The sequence below is a fragment of the Vidua macroura genome, chromosome 13 (genome assembly GCF_024509145.1).
Source record: "Vidua macroura isolate BioBank_ID:100142 chromosome 13, ASM2450914v1, whole genome shotgun sequence".
In the NCBI taxonomy this organism is placed as follows: domain Eukaryota; kingdom Metazoa; phylum Chordata; class Aves; order Passeriformes; family Viduidae; genus Vidua; species Vidua macroura.
Window position 1 is genome coordinate 5,807,248 of NC_071583.1, and position 25,190 is coordinate 5,832,437.

At 45.7% G+C, this 25,190-nt stretch overlaps 1 protein-coding gene across 1 annotated transcript; it reads right to left on the reverse strand.

The window, feature by feature from the left end:
- Nucleotides 1–472: 472 nt before the first annotated feature.
- On the reverse strand, nucleotides 473–25,053 carry LOC128814105 (monocarboxylate transporter 2-like). The gene is made up of 4 exons (XM_053989686.1): nucleotides 24,401–25,053; nucleotides 10,839–10,982; nucleotides 4,851–5,699; nucleotides 473–2,415 (listed from the first exon to the last, which is right to left on the reverse strand). The coding sequence occupies exons 1-4, from the start codon at nucleotides 24,912–24,914 to the stop codon at nucleotides 2,123–2,125; spliced, it is 1,800 nt and encodes a 599-aa protein (XP_053845661.1). The 5' UTR covers nucleotides 24,915–25,053; the 3' UTR covers nucleotides 473–2,122.
- Nucleotides 25,054–25,190: the final 137 nt, after the last annotated feature.

Sequence of the window (25,190 nt, forward strand, 5' to 3'; positions counted from 1 at the left end):
TTAACAAAGGCGTCTTTTCCAGAGGATTTTCACAGATAGCTGAACAGAACGCCTTTTTATTAAAAATCTTACCTGTATTAACAAAGTTTTATGACCTAAAAACTTGCTTGGGGTTTCTGAGAGATGAGGAGCCTGAGTATCAGCTCCTGCCGCAAGGACAGCTGGGGATCTGGGTCATTGAACTGAGGATTAATTGATACAACCCAGCAGAACGGTCTGAAAATCATCTTGTCAGGTCCTTGCCAGGTCATTCTGCACAGCTTTCAGACTCCTGGGCCCACACAACTGGAGGTGTGAGGCAGGCTGGCCCAGACCACCAAGGATATCAAAGGAATCCAAATCAACAAGAACATGAGGTTGTGACCAAGAGTTGTGCAACCATGTGCATGGAGGCAGGACTAGAAACTCTCAGAGGATAAACTCCTCACTGAATCAAGAAGCTTCATTGAACACACAGGAAAATGCAAACTAATTTAATTTTTTTTTAAATAGTTTTATTAAGTATATGACAGTATATGACAGAAGGCATATTGGAAAATATTCATGACCTTCTGCTAATGTCTTTTTAAATGAACTATCACAGATATATTTGACAGAAATAAAGGGTATTAAAAACAAGCACTGAAGGCCTAATTATTTTGTATAGAGTTCGGTTTTTTTCAGAGAAAATACAAGTTACAAGTTAAGGCTAACATTTAAGTCCTACTGAAGTCAAAGACCACTATTCTTCAAAGAAACAAAAGAATTCACAGAAAAGATTTTGTACAATAAGACCAGAATGACCTAATTTTAAGAGTTCAGTGTATTTATGAAAGTATTTTTACAAGCCTTTCTTCATATTGTGTACACAAATGACAAAAAAATACAGTTCTTCGAAGACAAAACCATGAAAAAATATTATCTGTCCACATATGGATACCATTGAAACAAAGAAAAAGGAGAACTAACTTCTGGACTAGTTTTAGCTATGAATTTTGGTGATCTGCCTGAAAAGTCCATGTTTTTATCTAATCAAATCCATGAAATTCCACACAAGTCTGATGATTCAACTGCATGATGCCATGCTCAGCATCCACAGCTCTTGGGCAGCAGCTGCTTGGTATAAAATACATCAGAGTGCAAATCTTCCCAGATCTAAATTATCACCACAGGATGAGAGCCTCCTACGTGGTCTCAGCTCTACCTCTGCATCACTGACCTGGCAAACTTTGCTTTGTGCAGCAGGGTGGCATGAGGCCAGCAGGAATTGCAGTGCCAGCACCAGGGGGGTGCCCACTCCAGCCCAAACAAGGGGGAGGCAGCTGGGTTTGGATTCCCTCCAGGATGCATGCAACTGAAGCAGGTTAAAAAAAATATGGCACAAGCGTTCAAAATCACTAATTGTGATTAGTGTGAGTAGTGTGAGGCACACAGTGAGCAGAGTGCACTGTACACAGGTTTAATGCACTGCTATCCATTGTATTCCCTTTTTCCAGCAAGGGGATACCTGTGCTCAGCAGGGCTTTTAGGCAGCTCAGGGCAGTAGATTCCACTTCGGCTCTGGCACGCCTAAGCTTTATTCACTGATGCAATGATGCCCAAAGCCCCTCTGTGCTTCAGTTCTTCATTTGCACAATTAATTAATAGTGGCAACACTTACTGTCTCACCAGGGTGTTGCAAAGAAAAAGCTCACTAGAAATGATAAGGCATTCAGAAATTGGATAATAAGCACTTTGTGACCTCCTAGGGAAAAATTAAATTTGCACTGTTGGAATGTAGGTCAAGGTTTAAGCTTAAGACTAAATTTCTGCCCTGCACAGACAAAGCAGCTGAAGAAGGACTCCTGTCTCATGCCAGCCTCGTCCTGGCCCCCTGCAAAGCATCACATTTCCCTTTTCTCTGGGAAATGGGGAATATCTAAAGGAAAATCTTTCAGGACCTTTGGTATGCAAGCGGATACTGCAGTGTCCCAGCAGTTTATAAGAATCAGGACTTGTTTCTGTTCTAGTCTTCTCCTACAACAAAGAAGAGGATGCACATGGCAGAGAATAGAGTAAAATTTTAAAACCTAGTGTGTTTTCAGAGCTGGTGCTCATTTGAGTGACCCAGAAGTCATTTCCCATTCAGCTCATGAGAACAGGTTTAAACTTCATTTGTGCCATTCATTTCCTTCTTTAATCCTTCTCCCTTCTCTCTCAAAGGTTCCAGCTCAGGCCCATCCTGCGTGGAGTCTTTGTTCCAGGTTCTTTTGCCTTCATTTTCTGTCCTTACAGATTTAGGATCCTCTTCTTTTGCCTTTCTTTCCTTCTCCTCCTTGGCAAGCATACGATAATTATAATAATTCATGATGAACAGAAAGGTTCCTGCCAGGACCATCACAGCTCCACATTTAATGAACATATATTTATAGTCCCCAAAGGTATCAATAAGAATTCCTGTAAAATATATATTAAAAAAAAAAAAAAAAAAAAAAGGAAATTTAGAGATGAAGGCAAGGATGTTGTGTTTTCAAATCCTGTATATCAAGGAACACTCTCGTGGCTTTAGGATGAAACATTCTCTGAACTTCTGATCTCTTCCACAAACACTCTGAGCCCGCAAATACTGAACATGTGTTGCACTATACAGCCTGTGGGTAGTTGACATTGGTACAGGTAATGCTCTGATAATGTAGAAGGGGACAGAACCTACACTGCAAAGTCTGGACTTTTCCAGCACACCTATTTTTTCCATGCTAAGCTACTCCTCTGATCACAGAGCCTGCAGGCAGCCTTTCCACTGACTCCAATGATCAACTACAAGGATGTCCACTTGGCTTGGCAGCCAAAAAGCAGCAGCTTTTGGGAAGACTTTCATGAGAAGACACCTGCCCACTGGGTCTCATCTCAGGCTCCTGGCAAAGACCCTGTGATTTATTCCATCACGGGTCACCCACCAGCATTAGAGGGGGGCTCAGCTTTTGGTCACAGCTGCCCTTTCTGCAGTTACACTCATGATCTAAAGAGGAAAGGGCACAGCGTGAAACTGGAAAACATTAGTTCCAGGGAAAGCAAAGATGATGCTGTCAGTGTCAGATAATTTCAATGCCAAGACAAATGTGACAGGTTCCTCTCAAAGGTTAATGCCTCTGCTACGGAGTTACAGAGCAATTGAAGGGAGATGGCTTAATTGAAATGTCACCATTCTCTAGTATGTCAAAATGTAATGCAAATCTTATTGGGATTATGATCCTGACCATTAATTCCCATTTACTGGGCAACACAGACCATTCTTAACATCCCAAATCCTAATTAAAGTAAGACCCACTCCTAACCTGGCCTTCACAGTACAGATAATGTTCCCTGAAACTGGCCCATCATCCATTAGCTCTCTGACGTTTTGGAATATGTTCTCCACCTCAAAAAGAGGGACCTTTAATTACATCCCGATTGACCCTTAATGTTGAAAAGCTGATGATTAATTATCCCACTGCATTGCACTAACAAGGGGTTTTATGGTCACCAAATAGATTTCCTGATCATAATAATAATATTTTTAGCTGGTTTTGGTCAGTGGTTTTTCCTGAATCATCCCTAGCTGACTTGGTACACCACTTTCAATGCAGAGTGTTTTTCATGCTACTGGTGAAACATCAACCAAACGCTAATTGCAACATTTTTTCCTTTTCTGCTCATCAGGATGACCTAGAGGTCTCTTAAATAGGTTTCAATGAGAGTTTTAATGAGTAGAGTATTGGAAAATTCAACAGTAGGATAGTCTTGCCTCTTTTCCTTTGAGAATAAGATAAAGTCATAAAACACATTGGGAACAATTTACTTAGTTCATTAAAGCAGAACCCTGCAGTAGGTTATTAAAATGCCAAAGAACCAATAAATTTGCTGCTTATTAAAATGGTGGGGAAAACCCTACAAAACTAATATTACTGATTATTACACAGAACTGTTTTAGCCTCATTAGCAGTCTCTGCTCATTAACTTAATCTCCCACACAGAAAATTATATAATTCAGAAAACAGCCATTTTAGAATTGTATTTTCTTTTGTTTGTCATTAATTAAATAATGAATCTCTAAGACAGCAAGAGGATACAGCTGCTTCTGTCACACTGTATGAGCTACCCAGTAGTATGAAGAATTAAACAGCTCTGCAGGATGTGTCATATGAAGCATTAGCCAGATCTCAGTTTTGAATCCAGGAAAAGGGTTAAAATTGCAAAAGGAGCACATGCTATAGAGGGAATATTAAGGCTGTTAAATCACAGGAGATCACTGGCCTTACTAATCTGAAAGTCCTCCTGGAGACTCAGTGTTGTCCACATGGACCTTTGTGGGCTCTGCCTTTTGATATTTCAAACCATTCCATCCAAAAATAAATATTTTTTTAAATTATTTTTCGAACAGACTTAAATCTTTCAGCTGCACTAATATGATTGACATTCCTAAGTGGAGTACTCAGAGCCTTAGAGACAAACAGCAAGGTTTGAGTCAACAAGAGGCTTTCTTAGAACTGTTGTGTTTTACTTAAATTGTGGTGGACTCCAGCCTTTTGCAAAAGGAGGAATGTCCAGGAGGAGCTGTCTGAAGTGCAAGGTTCTTGGTGTTGTAGGAAGCCCCACTCTGCAAGTTCAGTTCAAGTGTCTGGAGGGATCCAGGATTAAAAGATGACCCTCCAAGACTCACTTCAACAGAAAGGAGGAAAGAGGAAATGCTGGAGGAGACATCAAGGACATCCTTTCCTGTCCAGTTACTAGTGGAAAAATGGTGATTGTGAGGCAGAGAAAACACATCCAGAATAATTTCCCAAAAACTGTGCTTGCAAAAGTCTAAATCCAAGTGACAGCCCTGTGGCAGCAGAGGAGGAAAACACACTCACCTCCAATAGGGGGTCCCAGCAGTATCGTGCAGCACTCGGCGATGGTGACGAGGCCGACGGCACTCGTGAACCGGGCAGCTCCCACCAGGTCCATCAGCGTCTCGAAGAGCATGGCACACACCATGCCAAAGGCCAGGCCAAAGAAGCTGGAGTACACAATGAGCCCTGCGTAGCTGGAGGCCAGCGGGCACAGGAGGTGGCAGGCGCCGTTGAAAGCGATGGCGAAGCTGAAGAAGTACTGGATCCTTGGCCGCACCCACTTGCTGTTGGCAACGATGCCGGTGGTGGGGCGAGCAACCATGTCCACAATAGCCAGGATGGAAAGCAAGAAAGCAGCTGAATATTCATCAATCCCTGTGTGCTTTGCATAGGGTGCCAGGAAAACGATGGGGGCAAAGAACCCCAGGAACATCAGCACGTTTCCAATCAGGTAAATCAAGAACCCTCTGTGTTTGAAGAGGGAAAAATCAAGGTACTGATTGACTTTTTCAAAGCAGTCCTTTTCTCCTTCCTCTTCTGTTTTGTTCTCCATGGGGCCATCTTCAGTGATCTTTCCTTTCAGAGCATCCTTCCCTTCCTCAGTCACCTGGGTTTTGACCAGGGCTGTGCCTGCCCCAATGGGTCTGAAGAGAGCTCCTGCCACACAGCAGTTTAATAAAATTGCCCCAAGAATTAAAAAGCTGCCCCTCCAGCCAAAATTGTCAAAAAGGAATTGGTTGAGAGGTGCCAGGGTGCAAAGCATCACGGGGCTCCCTGCCATAGCAAGGCCATTGGCAATGGGTCTTCTCCTCAAGAAGTATTTCCCTATGATTATCACTGATGGCTGAAGGTTGAGGGCAAGGCCAAATCCTGGAAAACAGTTCAGATAAACAAAGGAAGATTTGAGACCCATTTCTCCTCAGCACATTAAGGAAATTCACAGTCAGTTGATTCACTGGTGGCTATTCAACACAACAATCTGGATAAAGATGTTGCTCAGGGTGTCTCTGAGTTCTGGCTGCCACATTTGGGTAACTAGACCCCAGAAACACTCTCTCATTCCGAGAACCCCCTTCCTTCTGCACTGCAAATCTCTTGGGTGGCAAAACTAGCACCAAGAGTTTGCTTCAGAGTGAACCAAAATTATTCCCTCACAGAATGCTGGTGGGTTCTGTCCAGACACAGCACCCTTGCTGGGGGAGAGGATGGATCTGTTTTTAAAAAATGGCAGCTCCCAGTTTGAGGAAGGTTGTTTTGGCTTGGACAGTGTCAACCACCAAAGTGCATCCATCCAGGGCTGGCCTCTCCTTCCATGGGCACCCAACTCTGCTGCCGGGCAGCCAGACCTGCACAGAAAATAACAACATGCTCCTCAGCCACAACTGATGTGGTGCTGTGAGCAATGCAGGTCTGATGCAAAAGATTTAGAGGTCTGCAAGTGCACAGCAAAACAGCTACCGAGGATGCTAATTACACAGGGCCCCAGAGTGTTTCTTTTAATTAGAATTTATTTTTATTGCATTTAGATATATAAATGCCATTGTAAATCTGCATTGCTAATTCAATTGGCCAGCTTCTCCTGCACAGGTGGAATCTGCAGGCAGAAATACCAAATGCTGTGATGGTCTCAATTTTCTGTGGTTCTGTTTGAGAGCACTGCCATATAGAACCATAGAATCACACAGTCAGTAAGGTTGGAAAAGACCCCCAAGACCATGGAGTCCAATCTTTGACCAATCATCACCTTATGAACTAGACCAGAGTACTGAGTGCCACCTCCAGCTTTTTCTTGAACACTTCCAAGGATGGGGAACCTCCCTGGGCAACCCATTCCAATGTTTAATCACCTTTTCAGTGAAAAAATTATTCCTGATGTCCAACAATTCTTCTTGATGTGCAATATCAATAATCAGTAATTAAACATCAATAATATTTTCAAGCATTTCTTTGTATTTTCATAAAAAGTTCAGTTTTCAGAATTCCATCAAAATGGCATTTAAAAGTCATGCCACATATTTTCCACTCCATCATCCAGGAAAGAATGAGCCACATTAGAACAAAGCAGAAATTTAATCCTTGAAGTGATTATATCAGAGAACATGAATCCTGAAAATAGGGTCATGCAGATTTTTTCTTGTTCATTAGTCGATATAATTAGTTTGTTTAACTGTGCAGTACATAATTAGGCATATTGCTTTACAGAAGAGAATTTACAAAGGTCAAGGTCCTCAAAATTAATTAAGGAACACTATCATTAGTCACTGATAGAGTAGAATCCAACTGATGCAGCAGAATCCAGCTGATGCTGGATAGCTTCAGTTTAAATGGATTTACAAAATTATGATTTTTGCCAAGTCTAAAGTTCTTTTTTTTTTTTAATTACTTTGAAGTTTACAACATTAAAAATAAATTGAAATGGCAACACATTAAAATAATTCTGGATACAAAACATTCTCAGCATGAACTTTTTTAGATAGTCCATATATTAGGCAGGGCACATCTTTGGGAAGTGTAGTCTACCTGTAATGCCTATAGGGCCAAATTCAGGGTGACCTGGGAGCCACAGAGGAAAACCACAGCCCTGGTTAGAGAGCGCCCTTGGACAGTGCTGAAATATATCTTTTTCCACCTGAGAAGATGCAGCACAGCAGGTGAGAGTTTGCATTAACTCCCCATTTCTCAGGCTGGTCAGTAAGGGCAGAAATTGAACCATCATTTCCACAGAGTCATTTTTGGTAGGGACACACCACACATCTTCCAAAGGATGAAAATCAGACTGGATGCCAGCTACCCACTTAAACAATAATCATCTCAATTTTTTTTATTATGTGAACATTAATTTGCCAGTCAGACAAATCTAATTTAATATTACCTCATGCTCTTCCCATTAATTAAATTTGGAGAGTTTCAAATTGAATAACTGGATTTTCAATTTACTTAAAGCTTTTGGCTGACTTTAATAGGAAATATTTACATCCATTTTATTGCAGTTTTCAGAAACTACAGCAGCTTTTCCATAGCTGGAATTGTTACTCAATAACCACATTTTCTCCCCAGGGATATGACAGAGAGGTCTGTCAGTGGTGTTGCAAGAACAGAAGCAAACCTGCGCCAGAGGGAGTGTTCTTTCCTGGATTAAATACATCTCACTCATATTAGGATGAAATAAGTGGTGCTACAGGACTCAGCTGTGTAGTTATTGATCTTGTTCTTACTTTATTAGCAAGGAACAATCTGACCAGGTATTTCAGTGCTCAACATTTACAGCCATGGCCAAGACTCTGCTCTCATTAGTCCACATGCCTCACCCAAGATGCCATTTTATTTCATGGCAGTCTAATTGGTACATATTGAACTAAACTATGACCAGTCGTTACCACCTTGCAATTAGCTTTGAAATTTGCTGCTTCTACCTCAGACTTCAGAAGAGGTTGCATGTTGAAACACCTACTTAACGCATCCAGGCTGGCATCTGTCCAGGTGGACAGCTTGCAAACCCCATTTCTTTTTCTAAGCGCTGTAGGGAAACTAATGGGAAGAGGCTGTGGGGTTTCCTGTGCATGCAGAGTGCCTCGTGCAGCCCAGAGAGCCATCAAGGACAGAGCTGCCTCCACCAGCAGAGCCTGGTTCCTGCTCTGCATGCAAATGGAAACAGGCATAATCAAGTCAGCAACTGAGATTGCCGTGTCTAATCCCTCCACTGCAAACAGATACTTCCTGCTCTGCTCCTCTGAAGAGATTTCTATTAATATGCCACAGGCACAGGACTGAGGCAGAGACCTCCTCGTACCAAGACCTTGTTTTTACCTCGATCCCTGTGACTTACATGAGCACAGGCTTTTACATCAGCCTGTTTTCTTTCCAGGCTAGTAGGAAGGAGGCTAGAAAGAGTGTGATGTTTACAGGTTGCTTTACAGTTACTGCAAATCCCCTTTACAAAAGCCTCTCTCCTCATGCAGCAGCACTGTCACAGCCACATGATGGCCAGGTGGCTTCCTAATTGCCCTTGAATGCTTCCATGCTAGGCCTGACCAGCAAAGATACTTCAAGCTTAATTGAAGGCATCAAGCATGTTAGCAGGCTTACAAGCATCTTCCCTTCTCTGACAAATTAATAATCCTTCCCCAGCACACCCCCCATGCCTGGAGATGATGGGTTCTCATCCACACTGCTGCCCTTCTTCAGCAAGCAGGAGGGAAAGATGCACACAAAAGAGGTGCTCTGCTCAGAGGAAACAGCACAGCAGTGCAGACAAAGAGATGTGGGTGTTTTAGCCCTGTACTTTGGGGCTGGCACGAGGGTCACCTGTGTGCACTGAGCACTGCCCACACTCAGCTCAGTGCTGGCTGCTGGACCAGACTTGCAGACACGTTCAGGGACCAAGAGCAAGGTCTTTATCAATCCTAGGTCTGTTGGGGTTATGCACAGAGTTCCCTCCTGTCACCTTTTTAGTGCTTTAGAACAGAGAAGCTGGTGCCTCCCTACAGCCCTGTTTCTTGTCTGAGTCCTTCTGCTCACCAAAGTGCATGGAATATTTTCAGCAAAGGATTTATGGTTTCCATGTGCTAATCCAGCATTAGTCATGGTTTAGGTTGGAAGGGACCTTAAAACTCACCCCATTCCAACTCCCTTGCCATGGCAGGGACACCTTCCACTGTCCCAGGTTGCTCCAAGCCCTGTCCAACCTGGCCTTGGACACTTCCATGGATGGGGCAGCCACAGCTTTTCTCTCTGCAGCCTGTGCCAGGTCCTCCCAACCCTCACAGTAAAGAATTTCTTCCTAGCATCTGATCTAAACTGCCCTCTGTCAGTTGAAAGTCATCCCCCCTTGTCCTGTCATTTCCCCCTTTGCCTTCCTAGGGGACATTTGTTTAGGAGGAAATGATGCAAGCTCATGCATTAAGAAATATTGGGAGACATTGGTTAATTTTATTTCCCACCCCTTTTTTTTTCTGGAGTCTCTTTCAAGGAATCTGCAAGATTTATTCATCCAATAATAACAGTTTCACTAAATTACAGTGACAGTCCTTAGGAAGAGTAAAGTTTAAGAAAGGGAATCCTGCACAGGGATTTATTCACTACTTTAATACAGATTTAATAAAGGAATATTGATAAAGAAGAACAGGGTGACAAACTTTCTGTCCCAATTTGCTTTGCTAGTGGCTGGTTTTATTGATTTTAAACGTTGAGCTCACATTTTCACATTCAGAAAACAGCAACACTTAATGCATCTGCAGAGAGATTGGGAGCATTCATTAAATCATACACGTGGCAACCTCAGAAGCCAATTTTGAGCTCATTGTGTCATGCTTCCAAGCAGATGTCCTAGCTGCACTGGAATAAACTTTGGCTGTACCTTATCCAAAATAATAAAACAAAAATACTTACAATTAAGCATCTATACTCACACAGGTGGAGAGCTCCAATCCATCTACCTTTAAAAGCAATAACCTGGCACCTGCAGGCATTAAAGGTGCTGGACTGTTTGAGTTTCCATATGGAATTTCATATTTCAATACAGGCAATTCAAATTGGAACTTCAAGAAGGAAATACAGGATTTTTTTTTTCACAATAGGAAAATTGTAGCCTATTTTCAGTCAATTCCAGCAGTTCTTATTTTCAGATAAAGGACCTCCTCACCTCACAAGCTGGAAAAGGGCAAGTAAACTGAAGTAAACACCTGAAATCTCATTTCATGTACCTCTCAGAGGGAAGATAACACACAGTAAAATAGGAACAAGGGTTTCTTTATAGTTAGAGAGCCCTGCCTGGGTCCCACATGCCACGTCCAGCCAGGAGCACGGCACAGGGAACGTTCTCTTTGCTGAAGTTCATCGGGAGCATTGATAAGGAGGGCCTTTGTCCCACAAGATTTTTATGTCACGAGCTTTTTATCTCAGCAGCTTCCCCTTGTGTTTGTGCTGGTGCACACATTGCCCAGCTGTGGAAGCCCCAGGCCACCAGAAGGGAGCTTCGGTGCGGAGGGGAAGGAGGTGCTTTGTTCTCACCTGTGATGAAGCCCACGCAGATGTAGAGCTGCAGGATGCTGGTGCAGAAGGCAGCTGAGACCATCCCCACACCACACAGGAGGCCCCCAAACATGACCACGGGGCGGCTGCCGTAGCGGTTCACTAAAATGCTGCTGATGGGACCTGGGGAAAGAGGGCAAAAAGGACCTTGAGGTCGTATCTTCTGACAGAAGGGCATGTTTGACACACAGCAGGTAAAGCTCTGCAATATCAATGGCCCTGAGTGCTGTTGACAGCTCCTAGGGTGAGCTCGGGAAGAAAATGGAAAAGCAGACATCTTCCAGTGGAGATGGCAGCATGTCCAGTGCCACGGGTGTGTAATCAGTGACAGCTCCTGCCCCCAGGACTTCCAAGTGTCACCAGAGAAGGCAAACAGCAATAACAAATCATGTGAACACAGGATCCCCTTGATTTATGATGATGTTAAACTACCCACACAAAGCAGTGGCTCATATTGTGAGGCAGATATCACAAATGCTGCTGCATTTTTAATGCCCCTATTTAATGCAATTCCAATATTGCTGACCAGAACCAAAGCTTCAGCAGAACAGTTGTTAATTAAACCTTAATAGCAGTCCATGTAGGTAGAAAGTGTTGGGGATGATGGATTAGCCAGAGCTCAAAAGAACCAGTTTGGACTTGCATTTATGCAAAGAGGAGGTTCAGGGCAGTGCAAAATTATGAAAGAGGGAAATGGCTTGACAAAAACTGTGCACACTGAAACAAAGCACTGAAATCTGAGGAAGTGAGACCAGTAAAATCAGAATCACAGTATGATATATACTGGAGGGACTTTGATGGTACATCAGGACCAACCTCCTGCTCAAAGAAAAGCCAGAACTGAGAAGCCAGAACTAGAAAAGCCAAGCTGAGCAGGAAAGAGCAGTCCAGAAGTCCAAGCTGTGAGATGTAAAGAAAAGATTCTGTATTGCTCAAAAATCCTGAATCAAAATGTTTCAAAAGTGATACTGGAAATGAGGAAGGGGAATACAGGCAGATTTAATATCTGAATTTACCTGGCTGTTAGTGGTGCTACTCATCATACAGTAATGGTGTTTCAGAGCCCAGTGTGCCTGTTTGCCTTCATTCCTGCCACTTCCCACTCCACTCACACAATACTGCAAACTGGTATTTTAAAGGCACAGGCATCTCTGATGAGTTTGGTTGTAGGATCTACCTCACCACAGAGCCATGGTAGAATATTTACCTTTGCTTAAATAATCTCAGCCAGAAAGAGCTCCAGAGCTCTCTCCAGACCCTGCAAACCACACCACTCCTGATCACAGGAATGAAACCCAGAAACCCTAACACTCCCTCACCTGACAGCATCCAAACAAGTTATAATGTGCAAGAATAGAAAACAGTAGGTATGGTTGGTTCAATCTGGGGAATGGAGCCCACAGAAATACTTTCCACTTGATGTCTGAGGTCAAAACACTCATAATATAAACATAAATTAAATGCACACAAGCACAGTCTCAACAACATCCCTGTGTGATCTGTGATCTAGTCCCATCAAATGCACCATTCAGTTAAAATTTCTGTGTGTCTATAATTACATGGAGAGTTTTTCTGCTAATCCTGTAACTGGATTCACACAGGTGCATCCTTTTGCTGCACAGAGCACTGCAGAATTCAATGAGAAGTTCTGGGCAAAGGGATATCTATTTCAGATCAGCAGAGTGAGAAAGACACCCCCTTCTGTCTGAGTTTCCCCTGGTCAGGGCCTGAACTTGCACTGTGCTTGAGCTGGTCTCAGCACATCCTGTAATTCAATAGATCGAGCAGTGTTCCTCAGAAAGGCAGCACCATATTCATCTGCAGCCTAAGGGCATGCAACTCTTCCATTTTTCAATTTTCCACATGTCTGCATTTCTGCAGAATCAATCTAATTACTCAACTAAGAAAATGTGGTTTCCATTACCTTCTCCCACTGGCAGAGGGCTTTCACCCTGCAGGAAGTTGTGCCACGGAGCAAAGCATTTATAGCCCATAATATTCCTGCTAAGGCTCCTCTCCTGCTCTGACCTGGGACAGCTACCATGGAGAGAAGCCCCTGCTATGAGAGCAAAACCAGGACTGCTCACATACGTCCCACTCTTGCAGCATCCAGCTTAGGAGAAGGGAAATTAGGTTTAAAGTCCCTCTCCTTTCAGTCCATAACGGTTTTATTGGCTTCACCCATCACGAAGGATGGGCTTGGACCATGACAGCAAATAATGAACTGGAAGGGGCTGAGGGTAGGACACATTCTGCCTAGCTATGGGGACAGCTGTACAGCTGCTATTTTCCTCTAGAGGAAAATAAATGTTTGTATCTCAACTAGTGGCTTTACAAATGAGAGCAGTCTTTCTGTGTCCCTGAGGACACTCCATGTGTGCTGTGTCCTCAGCCACATCCCAGCTTCCAAACAAGCCATGAGGCTGAAACTTTTCCCCATTCTTGTCGTGTGTGATCTCTCAGCAATGTTTTACAGGTCTGCATGACCTTCATCTGCTGCAGCCAGAGCAATCAGTTTTACAACAGGAAAATCAGCCCCATGTGTGCCAGTCTGGGTGCAAGAGCTGTGCTCTCAAGGGTGTCACCTGCCTGGGCTGGGCTGGGCTGAGCTCACAGGGAACTGGGACAAAATTCAGAAGCACAGAAGCTTTCCCTTCACAGCCTGAAGTGTCCAGGCTCTGTGAGCCTGATTTGGTAAAGAGCCACAGCCTGCAGGATCACAGCCCATGCCTGAGGGACAGCACCTGACCAGCCTCACCCACACAGAACTGGGGATCAGAGACCTCTCAGACCCTGAGTGCATGCAGTTAGAGCACAAAACAGGAGCAGAACATCTGGACTAAACCTTCTCAGCCACAGAGAATCCACAGTAAGACCCATGATGAGCACTCAACCTGCAGGAAAAGCTAGACCTAGCAGGAAAACCTACATGAGACACCAAAAAAATCCAAACCAAAGCTTCAAAAAGTTGGGAAATCAAACTTCCTTGAGTTGTTGCTCAGAGGCTGAAGGGTTTATAAAAGTCCTCAGCATACCTTTCAAATGCATTGAAGCAAATGCAAAATCACATCCCCAAAATTACTTCCACTTAAGTCATTTGGACCTACAGAAACATCCACAGGCTCTAGCAGAGCCTTTTTTCAAAATCTGTCCCATCTCTGGGTGGAAAGTGGCACACACAATCTGTCACATCTGGGAGCTGTGCACACTTCAGCTCCCAGCCCTGCCAGCCTGGGCAGGTGCCAGAGCACACACAGGGACCCCCTCACCTGCCCAGGTGTCTGCAGCAATCAGCATCACACCCAGCAGGTCTGAGTGCACCCTCCTGCCCTGCTCTGCCCCGTGCCACCTGCACTGTATTTCTTGAGGGGGAGGTTGATTAAACATCAAACATTAGATAAGTCTAACAGCAGCACTGTGGGGTAGCTTCAGAAAACATTAAATAGCTCAAGTTGGGGCAGAGGGCTGAAGAAGAGGGAACACAAAGGCAGTACTGCAGTTGTGGGGAATGTGAGACACAATTACTGCTATGCTTGCAGCTATTGCACAAATTAAATGTGTGACAGGCCCTGGCAGCACGGTGGAATTGAAAAGCAGGACCTGCCATTTACCAGTTACTCAGCTGGCATGGAAAGAATAAAGATATTGTATATTAGCACAGAGAAACCATTTAGGGTAACAGTGTGTGCAGCTCGGATCCCAAGGCCCCTTCAGCTGCTAATAGCTGCCTGGTCAGACGTGCAGGAACCACAGGCTCCCTGTCCTGGCATCCAAATGAAGTCATTGTTCCCTCCTGCAAGCCTGCAGCAGGACAAGCTAAGAGGAGTCAGGGTGATTTTTGCTTCTTAATTTACAGCATCAGGTGAGAACAGGGCAAGAGAAGCAGCTGGCAAAGCCCTCAGAGAGCTGCCTGGCATTTACCTGGCTTGACCTTGCAGGAGCAGCCACACAAATGCTGTGCCAGTCCCTGGGAAGTCAGAGCGAGGAGCAAAAGCCATCCCAGCTGCTGAGAATGTCCCCAGTGCACTGAGGCTTCTCAGGGAGCAGAGCAGTCAGGGCTGTCCCCACAGCCCCACCACCAACAGAGCACTGCAACTTCTCATGATGAAATTAGAGGTATCATTTAATAAACCCCTGGCACCCAGTACATTCCAATGACAAGAATGCTGACATTAAGGTGGTGTTTTGGTGCAGGAAGGGCTGGCATTCCCTCCCACCCACCCAGCCTCATGGCAGCCCCTTCCATGGCCCAGTGACTTCCTCCCTTCCAATGAACTTCCAACCATGGTCATCTTTCATCACCCACTGCAGGGGGACAACACAGGGCAGCAGAGGACACAGCAGGGATGCTGAGCCTCATCCTGCTGCTGGCTTCACTCAGAGCTGTGCCTGTGGCTCTGCACCTCCCCTGGCTCACAGGGACCTGCTCTCCATCATCTCCATCATCAGCCCATGGTAAGAGCAAGGAATGCCTGCTCAGAAGTCCTTCACTTTACACCCCAAGCCCTTGCAGAGCAGGGTGCACACCATGAGGCTCCCACTTCTGCCTGCAGTAAAATTCTGCAGCCTGGAGAGCAACAGTTTGCACCAAATATCCCCAAAAGATGCAGCTGGGATCATGGTGCCCCTGGAAGACTGATGAAATGTAAAGCACTCTCCTCAGCCCATATAAATCACTCTGGTTTAGCCTGTCCTGTTTAAAGCCTCTCTTTTCTCATACCTGTGGCAGATTTCCATTCTTTGTTAGCTGGTACATGAAAGGCCGTGTCAAAGAGGCTGCTCTTGGTGGCAAGAGAAACACAGAGACTCGCCAGTGGGGAATGCAACAAGCCTGAACTCATTTGTTAGCTTGTCCAATTACTTTTCACCTTGAGTTTTGTGTTTGCAGGAGTGAAAAGGACCCTGAAGAGGAGACTGTAAAACCATAAAGAAAAAGCAAAATACCCTGGGCTCTCCTCTCTTCTCCTCCACAAACCCAGGCCACCTTGTCATTCATTCTTCTTGAGTCACTGAACTATGATCCAGAGAGGGTCATAATGCAGAGCTGGCACATAACAAGAAATATCAATCCAGACTGGCTTAAACTCTTGCAAGTATGACAGTGCTCAAAAAATAGACACCTGAATTGCCTTCCTGTTTCCTCAGCAAGCCTTATGAATTTTTTATGAGCTGCAAAACTTCCAGTGCTGGTGTGAAACACTGATGTATTTCTAATAGGGACTAAAACATTCTTCTCTCCCATACTTCTGACCCTGTGTGTGTGTATATATATATATATATATATATATATATCTCCCTTATTTGTAAGGTTTGGTTTGTCTTTTTTTTCTAACTTAACCTGTTACTAATAGTAACAGTATTCCTCCTTTCTGTTGGAACTTGTCCTGGATGAATTTCTGCTGCAATATTTCTGTGTAGGCTTTCAGATAAGCAGCGAAGAGCTGGGGCCCTGAAAATCTGCAACCCAGAGGCTTCCAGCAATGTGGGTTTTTTCCAGGTTTCACAACACTGACCTTCTGACAGGGTAAAGTGGCACAGAGCCAGTGCAAATGTTCTAGGTCTGCTGGTCAGACCATTTAATGACCACACAGGTGATAAAACAACAACACTTTAAAATACTTTAAAATACTCAACTGCACAGACCACAGAGCTGGAAGATTTGGGACCACCAGTGCCCCAACAGCTGGGGCTGCAACATGCAGCTCAGCTTTTCCTGCTTTTCCACAGTGGCAAGTGGTTCTAAAGAGCTTTTCCTGCACAGGGACATTGGTGAGCACCAAAAGAACTGCCCAGATAGTTAATATTTTCCAAACTATTGTGAAAACACAAATAGGAACTCTGCATGCCATGATTGCCACTCACTGTGGGGAGTCACTGGGGACATAAGAAGGAGTGCAGTGTACTCAGAGGAGAGAGAAAGGGGGGAAATCATTTATACTAATGGAACAAAGTCTATAATTACACCAGTAGTAAAACAACAACAGGAGCAGGCCTGCAATTTCCTCAGTAATAATCTCACTCCCTCCGTGGAATAACAACACTGCCTTTGGCTTGGTAATTTATCCAGCAGGGTTCCAGCCCACCATAACAGAGCAAGCTCCTCATTACCCCCTGAATGAAAGCAGGTGCCCCCACGTTATTAATGTGCTGCCAGAACCCCCCAGCCTCGGGAGATGGAGGGATCAGCCAGCAGCTCCTGGGGACAATGCACAGCCTGAAAGGGAGGCAGCCAGGGAAAACACAGGGCCCAGCTGCAAACTTGGGGGGAAAGGGATGAGAGGGTTAAAACCTGCAGCCTTTTACTCTTTGTCATGCCAGAAGAGACTTGGACAGCTGATGCTTTTAAGTGTTTGTGTCACCAGGGTGTGGAGAATAACTGGTGGTACCTGCTAATCATGAAGCCTAATAATTATTAGTCTCAGCTGTTTGGTTCAGATGGTTTGGTTTTCACCTGCATGGGCTGAGGAGCCCTCAGACCACCGACCCTTCCTCAGGCAGTGCTGCTGGGGACAGGATGGCCACACACTGGGGACAAGTGGCAGTGAGCACACGCCTCAGGTGACAAGCACAGTCTCAAATACTCCTCTGCCAGGCCTGACAGAGCAGCCTCCAAAGACCTGTCCACACCTAAATCACCCTGATGCCTTTTATTAGTGTTATTTTACATTGTGAATAGTCGATTTTAATTAAGGAGGCTGAAATCCAGCACATGCCACAGCAGCTCCAACAGCTAACCTGGCCCCAGAGATGCTTCATTTGCTCCCCCACAGGTGAGGAGAAAAGCCAGTTCATTTAAGGGGGTAATGGCTGCAGCTCCAGCACAATCCCTGTGAGATGATGCATAAGCCAAGAATGGGAGAAATTGTCTGGACACACATTATTCACATTATTGATATTCACACATCAAACTGGTCAGTCCTGTGGTGCCTGGGCAGGACTGGCACTGTGTTCAGCTGGGAAGGTAGTGAGGGCAATGAACCATTGCAGCAACCAGGCTGCAGCAATCCTCCCTCCCCTGCAGCCACCAGGTATGCCCTTGGGAACACAGGGACTGACCTCCCACCTGAAATTTGCCACAGCAGCAACCTAAAAAAAAAAAAAAAAAAAAAAAAAAAAAAAAAGAAGAAGAAAAACAAAGCAGACAAGGCCCAAGCTTCAGGAAGATAAAGTGTTCTCTTCCTTATCCAGCAGTCTTATCTGATCAGTGCTCTGGCATTTCAGTTTCCAGATTACCCAGCTGAGATGCTGCTCCCGCGGTGCACGGAGGAGCCACAGGCCACCAGCTCCCAGACTGGGGCTGTGGCCAAGGTCCTTCGTGTCACTTCAAGTTTAGGCAATTAAATAACTTCTCCTGCAAAGGGACAGCACTCAGTGGTTCCCCCAGCTGCAGGTTTGGGTCTCACCACGCAGCAGATCACAGCCGCTCACCTTCGCAAGGTCACGGCACCGCAGTGTTTGAGTTGCTCTCCTGTGATTTCTTTAGCTGCCCTTTTGCCTTGGCAGGATCACTGGCTTTCATCCCTCCCATCACTCACTGGAAGCCCAGCTGCAGGACAGGAGTTCCCTGTGTGGCTGCAACATCCATTCCTGGAGGTCAACAGCCCTTGGTTACTGCTCTCAACGTGCTGCTCCAAACCTGGCCCCTGCCTGCTGGTGGTCTCCAAGGGGCTTTGCCCACCCCTGGGACCCTGCAGGACTTGACCAAGAGATCCACTGTAATTTGACCAAGTTACACTGGAGAGCCCATCCAGGGGCAGAAGAGCTGCAATGCTCTGGGACAGGTTGGCATCTGGGGGGAAGAAGCTTTCACGTGTTTGCATTCCACTTGGGGGGAATGGATTATAACTTACTCCTTGGCTTAACACAATTAACACCCCCCCAACCAAAACTCTTCACTTCCTTCTTCCTAGTTCTTATTAATCTTGGTTTTTATTAAGTCTATCACATCTCCATTACTGCTGCCTGGTGACCTTGATAGCTCCGATGAAGGGCAAAATGATAAAGCTTTGTGACCAAGTCCACGAACACAGAAATATTTCACCTGAACCTACAGTGCTATTATTGCTTTTAAGTAGAACAGAGCTATTTAAAAAAATAAAAAATATAAGCCCATACGTGGTGACCTTGCAGAGCTGGAGCGCTCTCTGAGAGTCAGGAGAAGTATACGAATCTGCAGCACCATTCATTACAGAAATCAAATCATTCCTCATCCAGCTTTCTTATCAAAATCTAGGATTCTGGTGCTGCTACCCCAGGGATTGCCCCTGCGTGGGGAGGATGTCTTGTTTCCACAGCAGGGAGGCTGATTGAGTGGGACTCCCAGAGGTGGGGATGATAAGGAAAAAGGTGATGTCCAGCATCAGGCAGCTCCAGGGAGCGCCTGGCAGGCCTTGGGCCAGGATAGCAGGATGCTGGATATCCACCGCTCTGTGAATAAGCAGGATAATCCTCCCCCTTTTGTTTCAGCCTCCACAAAATACCCAGGTGGAAAAGCACATCCCTAGGGAAATCCTAGTAAAAGCCCCAGTTGAGAATGAATGTTTGTGGAACCAGTGCTGTAAGCACAGCAGTAGAGAGAGCTGACACAGGTGAACAGAACCTTGTCCTTGAGAAACCCACCTCTCTCCCATGCCTCAGTTTCCCCTCCTAGTGCTGTGGTGCTTCACAGCTATTTGAAGGCAAGTGAGATGGGTGGAGAGCCCTGGGTGGGGTCTCCTGGAGGCAGAGAAGGTTTTGATAGAGTCTGAACCAGAGCAGGAGAGAACATTGGCAGTTTTGATTAAGTTAAAAACTGCAGAATCAAACTCATTATTAATATAGCTTTATGCCACTGCATGTTGTAAGGTTCTTTCTAAACCTGTCACTGCAATTTATCATGCTAGCAGTGTAATAAAATACAGCTATAAAATTTTGGATTAAATGTTCAAGGTCAATGGTGGACTTTCAGCTTCCCTATCTCTTCCTTGCTGCTCCAGCAGATGCTCTATTAAGCACTTACAAGCTCTGGGAGAAAGTTTTTTTGGAGAAAAAGATTTAGTTGTGGAGCATTTCCAGAATTAAATCTTCAGGTAATTTGATTTTCACCAAATTACAAACCTATAAATAACAAGACTAATAGACACTGGTTGGTTTCAGGTGGAAGCTTTTTCCCCAGAAACTCTCATTTTTATTGTTTGCAAAATGTGTCTCTCTGATGCTGTCTTTGTAAAATTAAAAGATGGAGATTCCCTAATTTTAATGGAAATTTGGGTGTGAGAGAGCAGCACCCTGGAGATTTTGGGGGGAGTTTTACAGCAGTGAGACTGAGACAAGACTCCACGGCAGTACACTCTGAATAAAAACAATGCATGCTGCTGATGCCATGAGTCAGAGCTTTTTGTATAATAAAGGGCAACAGAAGCAGCACATATTTACACCTACAAGCTGTATACAAACATGCACAGCAATTGCAAAAGAGTGAAATTCTTCAAAATTGCTAAAAAGAAGCTCCAGTGTCCCCTGGTGTAGCCCCAGCTGTGCAAGCTGAGCAGCTGAAATGACTCTGCAGGAGGATCTGCTCCCTGAGCTCCCCTTGGATGATGCCTGTTATTTCATTATAAAGATGGAGGAAGAATTTGGCCACACAGTCACCATTAAAAAAAAAAAAAAGAAAAAAAGAAAATGCAGATGCTGTCCTAGTATTGAGTTATTCTCTCTGTTCTGGCACATGTGCCAGGAGGCTGGCTCGTTGTTCAAGCTCCAACAGTTGGCCATAATAAAAGGTATTACTTCTTCCCACGATCCTTACCTCTCTTGCAGCCTCACAGGAGATCATAAGAGCTACAAGAACATTAAATTAGTGGCATCAAATTAGAGCTATTAAATTAGTGGCATCACTATTTCGTATTTTCAGAATGTTTGGCTGTTTCCCCTGATGCTGAATAGGGCAACTAATTTACTAGCAAATTAATACTGCTTATCTTTTCTTTCCTGAGAGCTCTGCTGCCTCCTGCTTTCCCTGGCTAATGGCTTTCCCCAAGGACACATCTGTGGCCTGGCTTGAAATGTGTCACCCTTAAAAGTGGGACAAGGGCAGCTCAGTTTGGTGAACCTGGCACCACCACACAGCCCAAATCAGGAGGTGCAAAGGCCAAAGGCTTTTGGCTTTGCGATGAAATTGTTTCCTAAACAAAACTCACCCCTGTATGTGAGGCAAAACCTTGGGAATCTTGGCCTTGTGCTGGCACAGCAAAGAGTGCCCAAGAAGGCAGTTTGCAAAAAGAAGCCCTGCCCAGGGCACCTGGCAACACAATAGGTACCCTGTGGTGCTCCACATTTTGGGACATTTGCTGCATCCTCCACACCCCCAGAGCCGTTACCTGGGTGCTGAGGTGCAGCTGAGAGCACCTTTAGGGAAGGATGATGCCATGGCCCTTGGTCCCTTACAGAGAAGCATTAAGGTCAAAATCATTAAGGTCAGAATAATTAAGGTCAAAGGACTTCTAAGATCATTGATCAGATCTTTTTTCCTTTTTTTTTTTTTTCTACATCAAAGACTCTACTCTCTAATACCTTTCTCATTTGGTGTAAGGAATGAGCTCTTCACCCATGACAAGAAAGAAAAGAAAAGTAGAAACATTGTAAAACAAATCTTTCTTTATCAGATTGATAGGGCTTCAGCCTGTGGGATTTGGTTAGAGAAAAGCAATGTTCCCTCATGCTCCTCACTCTCAAAGCTCCCAGTCTGCCCTCTGCAATTGGAAATGTGGAATTGCTGAACAGGAGCTCTGGCAAGAGCTACAAGTACCCCATCATAAAGTCCAGACTATCCACTTTACTGCACAGTAATCTGTTTTACTACTTGTATTATAGTGACAGAATTGTTTTCTGCAACCTAGTTCAGATTAAGAAACTGGGGGATAAGACACATTAACTTCTGTAATATATATTGCCAGAGCCTTGGCTGGTATAAAACAGCTTCCTGGGGGAATTCAGCAGAAAGTAAAGGGCAGAAACAGTCCTGGCTGCTGATTTTCAGTTTTAGTCTGAAAAACTGGAATTCCTTTGGTGCTACAAGCAAAGCCTCAGGTGGTCACTGTAAATCTGCATCCATGCTGTCAAAATCAACACAGCTTCTCCAGTGGAGATTTGGGTTAGGTCATGTATTTTCAGAAAACAAGCTTCATTTGCATTATTTATGAAATGCAAATGCAAGCTCTGTTACAGTGTAAGCAGCACAGTGCAAAAACAAGTCCTTAGACCAACGAGAACACCAAGGAAACCAGGCACTGTGTCAACAAAAGCTGTGGCCAGCGAAAACATCGGCCTCTGCGTGCCCTGCCAGGGCACCGGGCAGCCGGGGTGCCCCTGGGGCTGCAGGGAGCTGGCATGGGGCAGTCCTCACAGGGATTTCCTTCCGTGGCCACCCTGACACCAGCAAAGGCACCAGAGGCCCCTCCAGCCCCCCAGGGACATGTCCCCCCCCAGGGACATGTGCCTGCTGCTTCATGTAGGAGATGCTCAGTGCCCCACAGAGCCCCCACAGGGCTGCAGCAGCATCCCCTGCACCTCCACACAGCCTGCGACCCTTCTGCCTCATTTGGGAGAGGAAGGGAAGGGATGGGCATGCTGTGGCAATAATCATCTGCTTTGGTAGCTCTGTTAGCTACTCAGGAGTATGTTGCAATCTTGGCGTTTTTAGAATTTCTTTTTTTTTTTTTTTTTTTTTTTTTGAAAGATTAGCAAAAATCCAGTGTTAAACTGCTTTCTGTTTTTTCAGCAGAGTAAATCAAGCCTTGCATCCTCAGAGTTCTAACAGGCACTGCCACAGAGCAAAACGTGTCCTTTAATGAGGATTTCCAAATCACTGGAGTCATGCATAAGCTACACCCACTCTGGTGTTAAATGCCCAGAAAGTCAAAGCAGAATGTTAAATACGCTCTTGGGCACAAGTGTTTCATTGCTCCATGCTCCAGCAGCTCCCACCATGCCCTGTCTGCAGCCACTGAGGCACCAGCACCTCAGCCAGGGGCACAGGGAGGATCCCAAGCACCAGTCTTACTCCAGAGCAGAGGAGGGGAGGCTGGTAACTGGACATAACTCTGAGCAGCTGCAAGGCAAGAGATTGTACAAAGGTACAGACACCTGCAATTCAGCTCTATCATCCCCCACATCACCATGTAACAGCATCAGGGAGAGTGAAGTTAAAGCTCCTGCAAAAAGGCAGGAGATGCTCAGTTAACTGGGATAAAAGTCCACTGCAACATCCCAGGTACAGAGCACACAGCACTGACTTGGAACACTTGGAGAGACAGAGAAGAAGGTGGGCTGGGAAACGAGCGGCTGGAAGGAGGCAGAGGTGATCAGAGCAGCATTTCACCTGCTCCAGCACCAGCTCATTGGCCGTGAGCTGAACCCTAAGAGGCTCAAGCTCCCCATCCAGATCCCTGTGAGCAACTGAGGTGCTGCCAGGTGCAGGGCTAATCTGCAGAGCATGTTCCTCACTTGGTCATGGTCAGGCACAAAGCATCTCTTCCATACCAGGGGAGGGGACAGCATTTTTTTATTGGAACACAAAGCAGAGCTGCCAACAACTCACAGAGGCATCCAGGGAGCCCCCAGCCCACCCACAGGTAAATACTTTGGCACATTTATTGCAGTGTAATGGGACATCCAATGGGACAAGAGCACTGGCACAAGCAGAGGGTTTCTCTTTCTAAATCACTGCTTGGGTTCTGCCCTCCAAGTGCTCCATTTGTGGGTTCTTATATAGGAACTCAGCCCTTGCAGAGCTCGTCTCTGTAGGACCAAGTCTGGGTTACAACAGAGTGGATTACAATAGGTTCTGACTCAAGCCTTGCTTCCACCTTACAAACTTATACAAAGCAACTTTATTTTCATTAGCAACTGCGCTCCTCAAAAAGCACTGCAGTGTATTATGAAGGAAAAAAAAAAAAAAACAACCCTTTGTAAAAACAAAGATTATTCTCACAATTTCTTTAATAGACATGATAAATATTGATGAAGCTTCCTGCAATTGCAGAGTGTGGTTCCTGTCCACCTCCAGCTGAAGATTTAATCAAGGGCAGCCCATGTATTTCATTCAGTCATGAAAGTGATATTGAAATCATAAAAAAGAGCAGAGTTACATGCACAGCTTTACAACTGATAAGAACGACTGACGATTTCATTGCTGTCATTATCAGCTGCCACAATAAACAAGCAGATACTTCATTTATTATTCTACTCCACACTCAGCTCTGGCTGAAACCCAGACCTAGTTATTTCACACCAGCCTGTTCTCGGGGCTTTTTCCCTGATGCCCATAGAAAGTTTTCTTAAGTAATCTTCTGCTTTCTGGGTAGGAGCCCCTCAGGCTCCACATATGACTTGTCTGCCTAAACAAACATTGGGAAACATGATCAGAAAGAAGATCTGTGGATGGTGCCCATACAGATGGACACTTGGTTGCTGTCCCTCTGCTCTGGCCCAGAGTGGGGATCTCTGCCTCATTGCTGCTCTTACAGCACCCCGTGCCCAGGGGCTGGTGCAGGACCACTCACCTGCGCCGTACGTCGTGGCCAGCATGATGGAGGAGACCCACGCGATCTCGCTATAGGACGTGCCAAAGAAATCCTGGATTTCTTTGAAGAAGATGGCCAAGCCTTTGGGGAAGGCGTAGGCGAAGCCGATGGAAATGAAGGCGCCGAAAACAACCACCCACCCCCAGCCGCCGTCCGGCGGGCCGGGGGCTCGCCCTGCCTCAGCGGGGGCCGGCATGGCCGGGCGGGCCCACGCTGCCCGGGGAGCCCTGCAATACAAAGGGTGGAGTTGTGGGGTCAGTCCTGGGATGCTGCTCCTTTGGACCCTCAGTCCTGGGATGCTGCTGCTCCTCCAGACCCCGGTCCTGAGATTCTGCTCCCCTGGACCCCCAGTCCCAGGATGCTGCTTCTCCAGACCCCGGTCCTGAGATTCTGCTCCCCTGGACCCCCAGTCCTGAGACCCTGGACTCCCAGTCCCTGAATGCTGCTCCCCTGGAGCCCCAGTCCTCGGATGCTGCTCCCTTGGACCCCTCATCCCAGGATACTGCTCCCCACATCTGTAGTCCTGAGATTCTGCTCCCCTGGACCCCCCAGTCCCAGGATGCTGCTCCTCCAGACCCCAGTCCTGAGATTCAGCTCCCCTGGACCCCCAGTCTCGGGATGCTGCTCCCCTGAAGCCCCAGCAGGATGAGTCCCCAGTCCTGAGACCCTTGATGCCCAGTCCCGGGATGCTGCTCCTCCAGACCCCAGTCCTGAGATTCTGCTCCCCTGGACCCCCAGTCCCCGAATGTTGCTCCCTTGGACCTCTAAT